Consider the following 13,986-nt stretch of genomic DNA (forward strand, 5'->3'; position numbering starts at 1 on the left):
GTTTTAAGCATGTGTGTCATATGTGCAAAGTCATTGGGAAGGACAAAGGATGTTTGGAATTTGAGTGCAAGCATGTGCAAAGTCTCTAAAACACAGTAGTGTCCACTTATTTTACAGGTTATGTACAAAAGAAGAGTTTTACATTATCTGGTACCTTGACATTGTTTTTAAAATCTCTGAAGACCTTGGTTTAATGTCTCTTGCGATACACTACTGCTCCTCAGTGTCAAACAGCATCTGGAGAGGCTGAGAAGATCTGGAGTCCTGACCTACAGCTGCTGTAATGTGTGAGTAAAGAAAAGGACAGTAACTGTCTGTCATCAAGATTATATGAATATCTACATTTAAACTGATTTATGTATTTATTTTATAACAGCAGGTAACAGGTACACAACTTCATGTCAAGCGATACTGACAATAACCATTAGGACCAATCCATGCAATCCAGTTGTTTTAAATGTGTAAAATCATGTTTATTTCCTGACATGAAAGCCTGTGGATGGATGAATGGATGAAGAGTTAAAATTTCAGTCGTTTTCACAAGTTTGATAGCTAACCTGTGCATTTTCTTTTATAGATCAGTCCTCCAATTGCCATAATGATCCCCAAAACAAACCCCGCAGCCCCAGTAATGATCTTATTCCTTTCGGACTCAGGCAGAGAGGAATCTGTAAAATCCGAATAAGATTATACCCCTAATATTCTTTGTTTGGTTGACAGTCACAGGCCATTTCTTCTATAGGCGAGGCATTGCTCAGTACTACTTAGGTTCTTCCTTCAAGACAAATACGTCATTTTTTCTTTTTTCCTGTTTGTCATCCATCAGCCAAACCTATTCTGATCATTTAGTAAAGTAAGTTTTAGTATTGCTGCCCTGTATAAAGAATAATGATAAATATAAACTGCTGTGTGACTGCTCTGAAACTCGGTCAATCAAAATTGTTTGGGCAATATCACTAAGGAAGTACTTTCACCACTATTTTAGTCCCTAAATACAGTCTTAGTACCTGTATGTGCAAAACAGTCTCTATTGTAAATCACAGACTGCTATAAAATAAATTTCCAGAAGCAACCTATAGCGTATATAGAAGCTATATCCTTTTTTTCAGTTTTTGCAATCTTTCTAAAGGTACAAAGATTTTAAGAGCTTACTCCAGTGATAGATCATGGGTTTATTGGAGCTGGCATGCTCCACCACACAGGTGATCTTCTCTCCAGGTTTGGGGAAGTATTCCAGGTGTGAGTGGATCTGATAGTACCAGTCTCCATCAGCCATCTCTTCAGTCGAGGTCACGTCAGAATTCATCACCTCATCATCTCTCAGGGAATGTCTTAAATAACAAAAATCTTGCATTAGAAGTGCTTTTGTCAAACCGTTACATAAGATTTATATTAGATGAACTGTCCCTTCACATTTTGAGCACAGACCAGACATGGACTTCTTAAGGTTGTAAACACTTGGGGGATCTTGTCAAAAAGAGAAAATTAAAGGAATAAAGAAACAGACAAAAAAAGTGTTTGTGTATCAGAATTGATCGTTAAATAAGTTTTTTGTTTTATTTTTATTGACCTACCACAACCTATAAACAGACGTTGAAAGCCACACAAGCTTAACCATGAATGATTGAATTCATCATTTTCATCATGACTCGGTCACCATTCAACTCACTCGCAATATGCACACATTTGTGCCTAATCTTACCCTTAATACAACCCCCAAAACGGCTCCGTTACTGTCTCGTCGTCACACTGCTAACGTAATTGCGAACTACATCACAAGTGTAATCGGTTTTACTTACGCCCACACTGAGCCTCGAACAGGCCATCGGTCCGGCATGGTGGAGACGAGCTCGCGGCCTTTACCTGCACACACAGCTCTCACTAACCGATGGCCTCCGTTACACGTGAATCACGTAATGACATATTTTTCATCTAAAACGGGGTTTTGTAGTTTGCATCGGTGGTCCATCGTTAAATGTTAATGTTTAGCCATTTCTACGCCGTGCGTTGCACTCTGAACCCCGACTGTCTTCTTTGATTTGATTGGTCACGCTCGGCTCTGTAACTCCCGCTTACATTTGATTGGTCACCTTATTTTGACATGGCTGTCAAACACGACACACATGGAAACATATCTTTATATTGACACGGCTGAGATGTAAAAAAGTTTGCGGCACCTGAATACAGATAGGTTGTTGTTAGAAGGGATACAGCTACGGCCGGAAGTGGTGCAAAATCTCGCCACATAATTCCAATAAATTACATTAGCTAACGGCTACACCAACCCCAACCCTAAACCTAACCTTACAATAATAAAAAATATAAATCAACTGTTTTTAGCGTGACGAAAATTATACGGTTTTGAAGTGCGCATGCCCAGTGGAGGTAGCCGTATCCCTTCTAGTCAAAACCATACAGATAGGGTTTGGGGCATTTACTTCACACATTTTATTACAGGCCACAGAAAAACAGAAGAGAGAAGAGAGTCAATTGAGTGGGTCTCAAGGCGAATGCACATGCAAAAGCATATTATGTAGAGAAACAAATATGTAAAGTTACACATTTACACGATAACGTTATTTTTTTTAACATTTGACAATACGATCTGTACAAATAAACCCAGATGACTGCTTCCATTGTGTTACGTCTAATCTTTAGCATTACCACGTTCAGTAGGTGACGTCACGTGCTTCGGCTCGATCACACCTACACTCTTGAAGCGACGGCAACATGCTGAAGTATCAGAGTCGGCATTAAAAGCCTTACCCGTGAATCCATTTGTGTGTGAGGGCTTCCAACAATGTAAAGTGGTTCTTAATCAAATACAATGATGTATATAGTACAAACAATCTATAAATTATTAAAGTATTGCTTGGTCTGCAGTTGGAGCATTGCCATTGGCTGTTGTTTTTGAATAATTAATGAGTAAGATCTGTCACAGTAGTTCTTGGCGATGTTCATGCTAGTCATTTATAAATATCATTGTGTTTCGAATTCCGTTTTGAACAAAAGTGTGTATAATAAGTTCTCTGTCTGACTCACGTTCTCAACGTTAAACGTTAATGTAAATTTGCCACCTACCGTTGTCGAAAGTAGCGGCGCTGATGTGCAGTATAAATAGCAGTCGTGCAAGCAACCATTTTTGTCGGGCCAGAGAGCGTCGCCTTGGCCAAGCCACTCTCTGCGCCTGGCTAGCTGATGTCGTCGGTTCGCCGGCGCATCAGGTTATGTTTCTTGCAAGTGTGTAAAAGTCAAAAACGAATGTGTAATCTATACTTTTGTAAACATCCATTTAGATCAAAAGTGTTACCGCTTTTGCCACACCAACGGCAAGAAGCGAAGCCATCCCACCGGAAGTGCTAGAATCCCCGGCAGAAATATTACTTCAAGAAATAAGAGATTCTGGTTTACTTAATGAGCATCGAGGAGGAGAACCCTACTTATAAAATGTCTTTCTCATTTTTTTTAATGATGTTTTTTATTATATTATCATGTTTTTGGTGTTTTATTGTGTTAGCTAGCTGTATTTTTGGAGTTACTATGGCTTAAATCAAAACAAACCAACTGCAGTTTGATTGATATGAATCGGAATGCACAATAAAAAAACACGATTTGTTATCTCATTTTGGAACCAATCTCTTCATATGTACAGTTTGTTCAATATGTTCAAAAAATATAGGCTATATGTATTAGTTCAATAAAGTTACTTCAAGAGTTAAATGACAAAGTGAGTTTGCAAAATAAACCTTTTTTTAAGGCACTACCTAAGAAAATGTGGTCTGAGATCAGCCTATGTGCTTGAACCTAAAGAAAACCTTCATTCAGCAGATAAAACACAATAGAAATCTTTACAACTGTACACAATTATCAAACAGCGCCCTCTACTGGTGAAGGGTGTCAACAGTAAATTAAAATGAAGCGACATCAGATTATCAGTTAATTTACGGAAAAGTAAAAACCGGTATAAAAAGAGTTTAAAAGTACTTATGGAATTGTTAAATAACACATTGTTAAAAGTGCTAAAGAAACAAATATAACCGAATGTTGTTTGGCGTTGTATAAACAGATTGTAAAAATATTATTATTACATTATTAGAATGATTGACGTGATGACGACCTCCAATGGTAGAGGTCACCTAGTGGTAAAAGCCATCCGTTTATTAAAATAAAAACTTGAGACAATTGAAGAAAGTGAGTATTTTTTAAACAATTTCACATAACCCCCAAGTGTTGCATTTGTGAAAGAGCATAAATGAGTATGCTGTAGCTTCTAAACATGATTTGTAATATACTAGGCAACGTTATTTCCATTACACTAGATGTCCATAAAGCCAAGTTTCACATTGAACAGAGAGTTTGCTTTTTCAAATGTGTACATCAAGTGCTGTTGATTTCATTGGTTAGGTGGTGAAAAGAATAACAACACACTCTTATAAAACAAAATATCTTTATTTGAAGGCGTATGGTTTTGTTATTAAAGTGCTATGGCCTGTGAAAACATCAATATGATTCAAACTCATGAAATATTGCAGAATACCAAAAAAGTCAATTCAGCATTTTCTTCCCTTTCTCGGGTAATATTGAAGATTCACACAAAAATAAAGTCCACCTTTCCCCCAAACCTGGTTGCACAGAGCATCTTTAAAATCATAGATATGTTTTCAAATCAACATGGATCCCCATTTTAATGCACATTCCTGGTATGATTGTGCACTGTTCCTGTTATTTCAAATGAGCATCTGTTTTATATAATATTACCTTCTCTTTTAGATTTCACAAAGCCATCTGTCATGTCTTTTAACCCTTTATGCCTCAATCCTGGGATGTGACACCCACTTTTTCTAATCCAAAAAGCTGATGGAAAGTCTCACCCTACATTTACAAGATGATGTTTTACTTGAAAATATGTCTGATTTTGATTTTAACAAGACATTAACGATGGAAAACAGCAACTGTAATAAGCAATCGTTGTCATTGTATAGCACCATCATTAATACACCATATAACTGTCTGATCAGCTCACTTCAGCACCTCTGTTTGGCAGCAGCACGTTGAGATCACTAATAATAAACATGGCAAATGTGGAATTATGATCTCTATCAAATCCATCCCTGGAAATCATTTATTAATACTTTTGTTCACAGAGTGTGGTTAATGTAAGCAGAATTAGAAATGAGTACAATTGTTTCACTTCTGTACATCACACCTAAAATTGGATTTGTAAATAATTGCATTTATATCCACTGATAAGGTCTATTAAATCAGTTTAAGGGAAATATTTTCCAATATCCAATACCATGAAACAAAGATTTTCATCTATCCTAAGGCGTGCATTAAAGCAACGGTTGCACAATTAGAATGGTGGTAAAATTATCGATGTTGCTTTGGCAGAAAAATTGTGACGGTTTAATAAACATCATCGCTGTCTTCTTGGTTTTTATCCAGTTTTTGAGAATGACGGAATGCCCGTCACTCCTACATCAGTAACCTGCGGTGAGAATAAAGGATATTATGTGTCAGTTATGATGTCACCCCGTGATGTCACCTTATGTGTTATGTCATCTTAAATATGCAGCCAGCCACAGGCTGTTTGGCCAGTGAATCTTCATCCATGTCTCTATACGCTGTGGTGGTGACGTGCAGATCAGCGTGATCCTTCCCACCTAAACAACGTGAGGCGGTCTTCTCCTGGCAGTTTCACTGACTGCAGTCGGGTGCCTGAAAGAAGTCTGTTAACTTTAAGTGTTGGCCAAAAGTCATTCAGATAAAGATGGCCGTTTTAAAGCCTTTATTCCAATAAATGGTCTCAAAATGTAATTTTAGTGTGGTTCATTTTTCTCCAGCGACACAAACACACATGACAAAGGCTTTTACAATCTCATACACCTGTTTGTGGGTGAATGCGCAAATGTCTTCTTCCATTGTAGCAGGCGACCCACGGATGTCCTCCGGGTCTATGCACATGCCGTCTGGTACATCTTCATCGGGCTCTACCCAGTAAACCCCTCTGCAGTCAGCTTAATTACACACACACACACACACACAGAAAAATAAATACAGTATGGACAGCCGGTCTGGATGTGGTAGTCATGTACGGCAGGGTGTTGATGTGGAAAAAAGATGCGGTGATCCAGTGACCAGTCCAAACTGTCGGAGATGTCCACCTGGTCTGAATGATGAACGGTCAGGATACAGAGACCCCTGTTTCCTCTCCACCACGGCCGGCGGCAGGTCTATTCCCATGGTACAAAGCAAACCCTTATGCACTGTATTATTGTAAAGCCACCCAAATATACTGTATTTTCTGAGTATATACCTGCAAAGAACCTCCCAGCTGTTTTACTTTTCCATCACTGAAGCGAGCGTTGGCCTTTTCCTTGTCCAGCTGAGCAGCTGTTGTAATGGAGTGCATGACCCGGTCAACAAACGCAAAGCACATCCCCTCCTCGAAGACGTAACCGTCTGCCTTTCGCACCACAGATCCTACAGGTTTCTCCGTGAAAGTAAAAACACACAATGCTATTCTCGCAGGAGCTTTTATCTCACAAAACACTGACAAACTTTCTGATGCCTCACCTGTAGTGATACTCTCCTCAAGACCAGTGAGAGAACTCCACCAGCTGACCCACCAAAGACGAGTCTTTTTCCTCCCAGACGGGACTCTTGCCAAATTCATTCTTTTCTGTGATCACACACTCCACTTTAATGGACGACTTGACCTGAGAAACACAGTTCAAATTCATGTGATTTTACTGCACCCTGAAACAACGTGTGCTTGCATACACTGCTTAAGTTTATGGACAAGAGTCCAAAAGTCGCTGCTGATCGTTCAGATGGATTTAATGGTTATAATGGGAACTATATTAGCTTTCGCATTTGGGGTGAGTCTTTACTGGTGTTGTGTTGGATTCTATTGGTGACATCACATCACATCACATCACAAGTGTAATCGGTTTTACTTACGCCCACACTGAGTCTCGAATCGGCCATCGGTACGGCACCGTAGAGAAGCGCTCGCGGCCTTTACCTGCACACACAGCTCTCACTAACCGATGGCCTCCGTTACACGTGAATCACGCAATGAGATCTTTTCATCTAAAACGGGGTTTTGTAGTTTGCATCAGTGGATCCTGTCGCTCAACGCGTCCATCCTTAACATTTTAATGTTGTTTAGCCATTTCAACGTCGTGCGTTGCACTCTGAACCCGAGTGTCTTTGATTTGATTGGTCACGCTCGGCTCTGTAACTCCCGCTTACATTTGATTGGTCACCTTATTTTGACATGGCGGTCAAACACGACACACACGACAATATATCCTTATTTTGAGATGGCTGAGATGTAAAACTGTTTGCGGCACCTAAATACAGATAGGGTGTTGCTAAAAGGGATACAGCTACGGCCGGAAGTGGTGCAAAATCTCGCCATATAATTCCAATAAATTACATTAGCTAACGCCTACACCAACCCCAACCCTAAACCTAACCTTACAATAATAAAAAATCTAAATCAACTGTTTTTAGCGTGACAAAAAATATACGGTATTGAAGTGCGCATGCCCAGCGGAGGTAGCCGTATCCCTTCTAGTCAAAACCACACAGATAGGGTTTGGGGCATTTATTTCACACATTTTATTACACGCCACAGAAAAACAGGAGAGAGAAGAGAGTCAATTGAGTGGGTCTCAAGGCGAATGCACATGCAAAAGCATATTATGTAGAGAAACAAATATGTAAAGTTACACATTTACACGATAACGTTATTTTTTTAACATTTGACACTACGATCTGTACAAATAAACCCAGATGACTGCTTCCATTGTTACGTCTCATCTTCAGCATTACCACGTTCAGTAGGTGACGTCACGTGCTTCGGCTCGATCACACCTGCACGCTTGAAGCGACGGCAACATGCTGTAGTATCAGAGTCGGCATTAAAAGCCTTACCCGTGAATCCATTTGTGTGTGAGGGCTTCCAACAATGTAAAGTGGTTCTTAATCAAACACAATGATGTATATACTACAAACAATCTATACATTATTAAAATATTGCTTGGTCTGCAGTTGGAGCATTGCCATTGGCTGTTGGCTGTTGTTTTTGAATAATTAATGAGTAAGGTCTGTCACAGTAGTTCTTGGCGATGTTCATGCTAGTCATTTATAAATATCATTGTGTTTCGAGTTCCGTTTTGAGCAAAAGTGTGTATAATAAGTTCTCTGTCTGACACATGTTCTCAACGTTAAACGTTAATGTAAATTTCTCACCTACCGTCGTCGAAAGTAGCGGCGCTGATGTGCAGTATAAATAGCAGTCGCGAGACCAGCTTCTTCGGTCGGGCCGGAGAGCGCCGCTTTGGCCAAGCAAACACGCCAGTAGTGTGGAGCTAGTCGAGGCGCGTCGTATACTCTCTGTGCCGGCCAGAGAGCGCCGCTTTGGCCAAGCGAAATGCTGCTGGTGTGTAGCTAGTCAAGGCGCGTCGTATACTCTCTGTGCCCGACTACTGATGCGTGCCGGCGCGCATCAGTTTTTGCATCTTGTATTAAAGACATAAATGAATGTGTAATCTATACTTTAGTAAACATCCATAAACGCCACACCAACGGCAAGAAGCGAAGCCATCCCACCGGAAGAGCTGGGATGAAATATTACTTTTTTTATTACGGTTTACTTAATGAGCATCGAGGAGGAGAACCCTACTTATAAAATGTCTTTCTCATTTATTTTTTTATTTAAATCGTGTTTTTTTATTATATTATCATGTTTTGGTGTGTTTTATTGTGTTAGCTATAGCTGCATTTTTGGAGTTACTATGGCTTAAATCAAAACAAACCAACGGTGTCAGGACCCGGTCTCGAACTCGGGTCTCCGGTGTGAGAAACAGTAATTTTTCCCGACTAAATCACAGGGAATGTTTTGAACATCGAATATGAGGCACACACGACAATGCTTGAATAGGGGTTTTAATTAACCAAAAGGGAGGAAAGTTCTCCAAGCAGAAAAATAGAACTCCACAAAGAAACAAGGTAAATTCAAAAAAGGTAATCCACAAACGGGAGATAAACAGATATCACAGAGTCACTAGAATAGGGCTATAACGTGCACATTTAGAGCAAGGCACTGAGGGAAAACTAGTGGTATAAATATGCTCGTTGAAGCGAGGCACAGGTGCAAACAATGATAGAGTCCAGAGATAGAATAAAGTCCAATGGGGGCCTCTAGTGGCCAGGAGCCGGCCAACTGATGACAAACTGTAGTTTGATTGACGATGGAAAACAGCAACTGTAATAATCAATCGTTGTCATTGTATAGCACCATCATTAATACACCATATAACTGTCTGATCAGCTCACTTCAGCACCTCTGTTTGGCAGCAGCACGTTGAGATCACTAATAATAAACATGGCAAATGCGGAATTATGATCTCTATCAAATCCATCCCTGGAAATCATTTATTAATACTTTTGTTCACAGAGTGTGGTTAATGTAAGCAGAATTAGAAATGAGTACAATTGTTTCACTTCTGTACATCACACCTAAAATTGGATTTGTAAATAATTGCATTTATATCCACTGATAAGGTCTATTAAATCAGTTTAAGGGAAATATTTTCCAATATCCAATACCATGAAACAAAGATTTTCATCTATCCTAAGGCGTGCATTAAAGCAACGGTTGCACAATTAGAATGGTGGTAAAATTATCGATGTTGCTTTGGCAGAAAAATTGTGACGGTTTAATAAACATCATCGCTGTCTTCTTGGTTTTTATCCAGTTTTTGAGAATGACGGAATGCCCATCACTCCTACATCAGTAACCTGCGGTGAGAATAAAGGATATTATGTGTCAGTTATGATGTCACCCCGTGATGTCACCTTATGTGTTATGTCATCTTAAATATGCAGCCAGCCACAGGCTGTTTGGCCAGTGAATCTTCATCCATGTCTCTATACGCTGTGGTGGTGACGTGCAGATCAGCGTGATCCTTCCCACCTAAACAACGCGAGGCGGTCTTCTCCTGGCAGTTTCACTGACTGCAGTCGGGTGCCTGAAAGAAGTCTGTTAACTTTAAGTGTTGGCCAAAAGTCATTCAGATAAAGATGGCCGTTTTAAAGCCTTTATTCCAATAAATGGTCTCAAAATGTAATTTTAGTGTGGTTCATTTTTCTCCAGCGACACAAACACACATGGCAAAGGCTTTTACAAACTCACACACCTGTTTGTGGGTGAATGCGCAAATGTCTTCTTTCATTGTAGCAGGCGACCCACGGATGCCCTCCAGGTCTATGCACCCAGTAAACCCCTCTGCGGTCAGCTTAATTACACACACACACACACACACACACAATCCCTGTTTTCACTGTACAGGGCAGATGGCAGACAGCGTATATGGCATTGTGTGGGTGAGCGGTTTGCAGATGTCAAAGTTGTGGATCGAGTGGCCCATGGTGGTGGTGGGGTTATGGTATGGGCAGGCATATGTTAGGAATCACGAAGACAGGTGCATTTTATTGATGGCATTTTGAATGCACAGAGATACCGGGACGAGATCCTGAGGCCCATTGTTGTGCCATGCATCCACGACCATCACCTCATGTTGCAGCATGATAATGCACGGCCCCATGTTGCAAGGATCTGTACACAATTCCTGGAAGCTGAAAACATCACAGTTATTGCATGGCCAGCATTCTCACCGGACATGTCACCCATTGAGCATGTTTGGGATGCTCTGGATCAACGTATACGACAGCGTGTTCCAGTTCCTGCCAATATCCAGAAACTTCGCACAGACATTGAAGAGGAGTGGACCAACATTCCTATGCGAAGGAGATGTGTTGCACTGCGTGAGGCAAATGGTGGTCACACCAGATACTGACTGGTTTGCGACCCCCAATACAGTAAAACTGCACATTTTAGAGTGACCTTTTATTGTGGCCAGCTGTGCAATAATCATGCTGTCTTATCAGCATCTTGATATGCCACACCTGTGGATTTTTGGTTTAAATCCTTTTTAACAAATAGATGTTTCTCTGTCAAGATGGGCCGGTTCTCCCCCCCAAAATCTAACATGGGGTGTGCCCCAGGGCTCTGTTCTAGCTCCTGTTCTTTTCTCTCTTTATCTTCTCCCTCTGGGTTCCATTTTCAGGAAACATAATATCTCATTTCACTGTTATGCTGACGACATGCAGATTTATATGCCTCTGTCTAGAAAAAAAGATTGTCAAGTTCTTGAAAATCTGACTGCTTGTGTTGAGGAGGTAAAAGTTTGGCTTGCCAAGAACTTCCTATTTTTTAACTCGGACAAAACGGAGGTTATTGTTTTCGACACCTCAGAAACTAGACCAAAACATGATATCGACCTTGGTCACTTAAATCAATTTAACTCCCCCCAAGTACGGAACCTAGGTATGCTGTTAGACAACTCTCTTAAATTTGATAAGCAAATTAGCGCAGTCGTCCCTATCTTCCAAAGCGCTGCTTGGAAACAGCTATCCATGCTTTCATTACATCGCACCTGGATTATTGCAATTCGATTCATTTTGGTATATCTAAGTCCCAAATTGAGAGGTGGGTAGAGTAGCCAAAATCTTTACTCAAGTAAAAGTACAAGTAAGAAATTGTTACTCAAGTAAAAGTAAAAGTCACTAGTTTAAAAATTACTTGAGTAAAAGTAAAAACGTATGCAATGAAAAAACTACTCAAGTAGTTAGTTACTTAGTTAATTTGTATCTGATTATATAGGCCTACTACATAAAATTTATATTAACGCCAATATTTTAATATTACATTTTAATCAACATTTGAATTATCTTAAGCAGATATCTTTGCAATATACTAGAGAGACTAAAGAATAGACAAACACAGAAGAGACAAGCATTTCTGTAAATTTCATCTAGTCCTGATGTCAATGTGTCAACTTATTTAGAATAATAGACCATGTCAAACTAAAGTGAACCTGCAGAGTTTTGCATTTAAAATGCATGAACTAAACTCAGAGCATTTCCTAAGATGATCTAGAACATCTGCAGTGCTCTCTTAAATGAAATACACATTTTTGAACAAAGCTCATGTTTTCTCGTGTTGTGTCACGTGTGTGTTGTGAAACGCTCTTACTTGTAAACAAACAGTAAACAGTGAACCACACGCCCATCAACAAGTTTTCTTCCTTCTGTTCTTCAAATGTATATTTCTGCAAGCCCACGTCTCTGTGTCTGACAGGTAACGCGCATGTTGCTGTGTCTGACGAACAGGTCGCGCGGGTGCATGCAAATGTCGGGTATTTATCTTCGCTGGCAAACAATATGACACATTTGCAGTTTTAATTGTATAGATATAGATTAATATCCACTTCATCCAACTCTCTTTGTGTTCTGCGTGTTCTTAAGTTTCGCGCTACGAGGAGCAGAGGTGGATGAAATACACAACTTCCTTACTTGAGTGAAAGTACAGATACTACTGGTCAAATATTACTCCACTACAAGTAAAAGTAGTAAAGACAGATTCTTTCTTAAGTAAAAGTACAGAAGTACATGCTTTTAAAAGTACTCAAGTATTAAAAGTAAATTTCCTTTATGTCAGTTGTGCATTGTTTTATTGTCGTATACCTTATGCCTTTGAAGCAACCTACTGAATACACAGAGTAGCTCACAGTATCAGATGTATTAAAGGAGTAGTTCACTTCAAAATTTGCCCCCATTGTCTTTCCATAGTCATTTTTATTCCTACTATGGAAAGTCAATGGGGGCAAATTTTGCAGTGAGCAACTCCTTTAAGAGCTTTATATGTTTAGCACATATATGTTTAGTTTAGATATACAGTAATCCTGCATGATCATTTAGCCTATTTATGCTCATTAGCACCCTAGGCCTATATGTATTTATGAACAGTGTTCTTTTATTTTAGCAGCAATTTACCAGTAAGTAGTAAGGTTTTTTTTGTAAATAGTAAAGTGTAGAAGCCATGTGTTTGTTGGATTTATTACCATTTGTATTACCATAATTTAACTACAAACATAAACTATAGCTAGTATAATGAAATTATGGTATTTTTAGTTGCTGTGGTTTTACTAAAGATTATTAATTGGAGTATGGTTCCTATATATAGAAAATGGTAAATTTGTGAATACTGTGGTTTTACTGCAAATACCAACACTGCTAAAAAAAACAATGAATTTTTGAATTAGAATGAGATTTTTAAATTAAATTCCTCTTTGTAGTGTGTTTTGGGTTTTATTCCAATAGGATTTACCATCCCACCAATAGAATCCATGACATACAAGTAGACAACAAGTATCCGTAGTACAATTCCCATTATAACCATTAAATCCATTACATTTTATGTTGTATTTTGGGCAGGGTTCTATTGTTTTTAAACAGATATACAGGAATACTTCAACTATAGTTACTTCAGTAAAAACATCATTCATTTTCCAAATCGCTTTAAATGATATAGCAGCAGATCAGAAGTTAACACGCACGCGTAGCTCAAGGTGTATGTGATGCTTATTTACCGTTTAGCCGTTATGCCGAAAATTTTCATGACAATGGTACTGTTTATCAACAGTAAAAGGTCCTGGCAAATCGCAAGCCAGATAAATTGCGCACACAGGAAACCCCGCTGCATAGAAACCATTTTCTACTTTTGGACCTTTTTATAAATGTAGTGGAGTAAAAAGTATGATATTTGTCTTTCAAATGTAGTGAAGTTAAAGTACAAGTACTCAGAAAAAATAATACTCAAGTAAAGTACAGATACTCAAAAAGTGTACTTAAGTACAGTACTCAGGTATATTTACTTTGTTACTGTCCACCTCTGATGAGGAGTGAGTAATCCTGCTTCAGATGAGTCAGATCATGCTGCGAACTGAACAAATCATTTGAACTGATTCATTAGCCTATTCAAATTGTTTTGCCCATTGTTCAATTAATGCTTTCAAAAGAATCGACTCAAAAGAATCGATCACTCGGGAATGCCCGTAAAAAGAGACGACA

At 39.2% G+C, this 13,986-nt stretch overlaps 1 protein-coding gene and 1 long non-coding RNA gene across 3 annotated transcripts; both read right to left on the minus strand.

The window, feature by feature from the left end:
* Positions 1–552: 552 nt before the first annotated feature.
* On the minus strand, positions 553–2,018 carry LOC130568381 (SMH class II histocompatibility antigen, beta-1 chain). Its single transcript, XM_057357207.1, has 3 exons — positions 1,800–2,018; positions 1,153–1,331; positions 553–668 (listed from the first exon to the last, which is right to left on the minus strand). Exons 1-3 carry the CDS (start codon positions 1,835–1,837, stop codon positions 553–555), a joined length of 333 nt encoding a protein of 110 aa, XP_057213190.1. The 5' UTR covers positions 1,838–2,018.
* Positions 2,019–6,022: 4,004 nt separating this feature from the next.
* Positions 6,023–7,182, minus strand: LOC130568480 (uncharacterized). 2 transcript variants are annotated; one of them, XR_008964704.1, is made up of 4 exons: positions 6,964–7,182; positions 6,577–6,719; positions 6,317–6,483; positions 6,023–6,233 (listed from the first exon to the last, which is right to left on the minus strand). It is a non-coding gene; the product is annotated as an uncharacterized LOC130568480 (long non-coding RNA). The 2 variants fall into 2 exon arrangements; XR_008964703.1 differs by having other exon boundaries at positions 6,317–6,493.
* Between the last annotated feature and the right edge of the window lie 6,804 nt (positions 7,183–13,986).

The sequence above is a fragment of the Triplophysa rosa genome, linkage group LG17 (assembly GCF_024868665.1).
Source record: "Triplophysa rosa linkage group LG17, Trosa_1v2, whole genome shotgun sequence".
Lineage (NCBI taxonomy): Eukaryota > Metazoa > Chordata > Actinopteri > Cypriniformes > Nemacheilidae > Triplophysa > Triplophysa rosa.

Excerpts from the sequence above, each read along its gene's own strand:
- LOC130568381 (XM_057357207.1), bottom strand. The coding sequence starts at position 1,837 with ATGCCGGACCGATGGCCTGTTCGAGGCTCAGTGTGGGC. Across the intron at positions 1,332-1,799 it reads GTTCGAGGCTCAGTGTGGGC|ACATTCCCTGAGAGATGATG; the intron begins GTAAGTAAAACC and ends TTGTTATTTAAG. Across the intron at positions 669-1,152 it reads ACCCATGATCTATCACTGGA|ATTCCTCTCTGCCTGAGTCC; the intron begins GTAAGCTCTTAA and ends CGGATTTTACAG.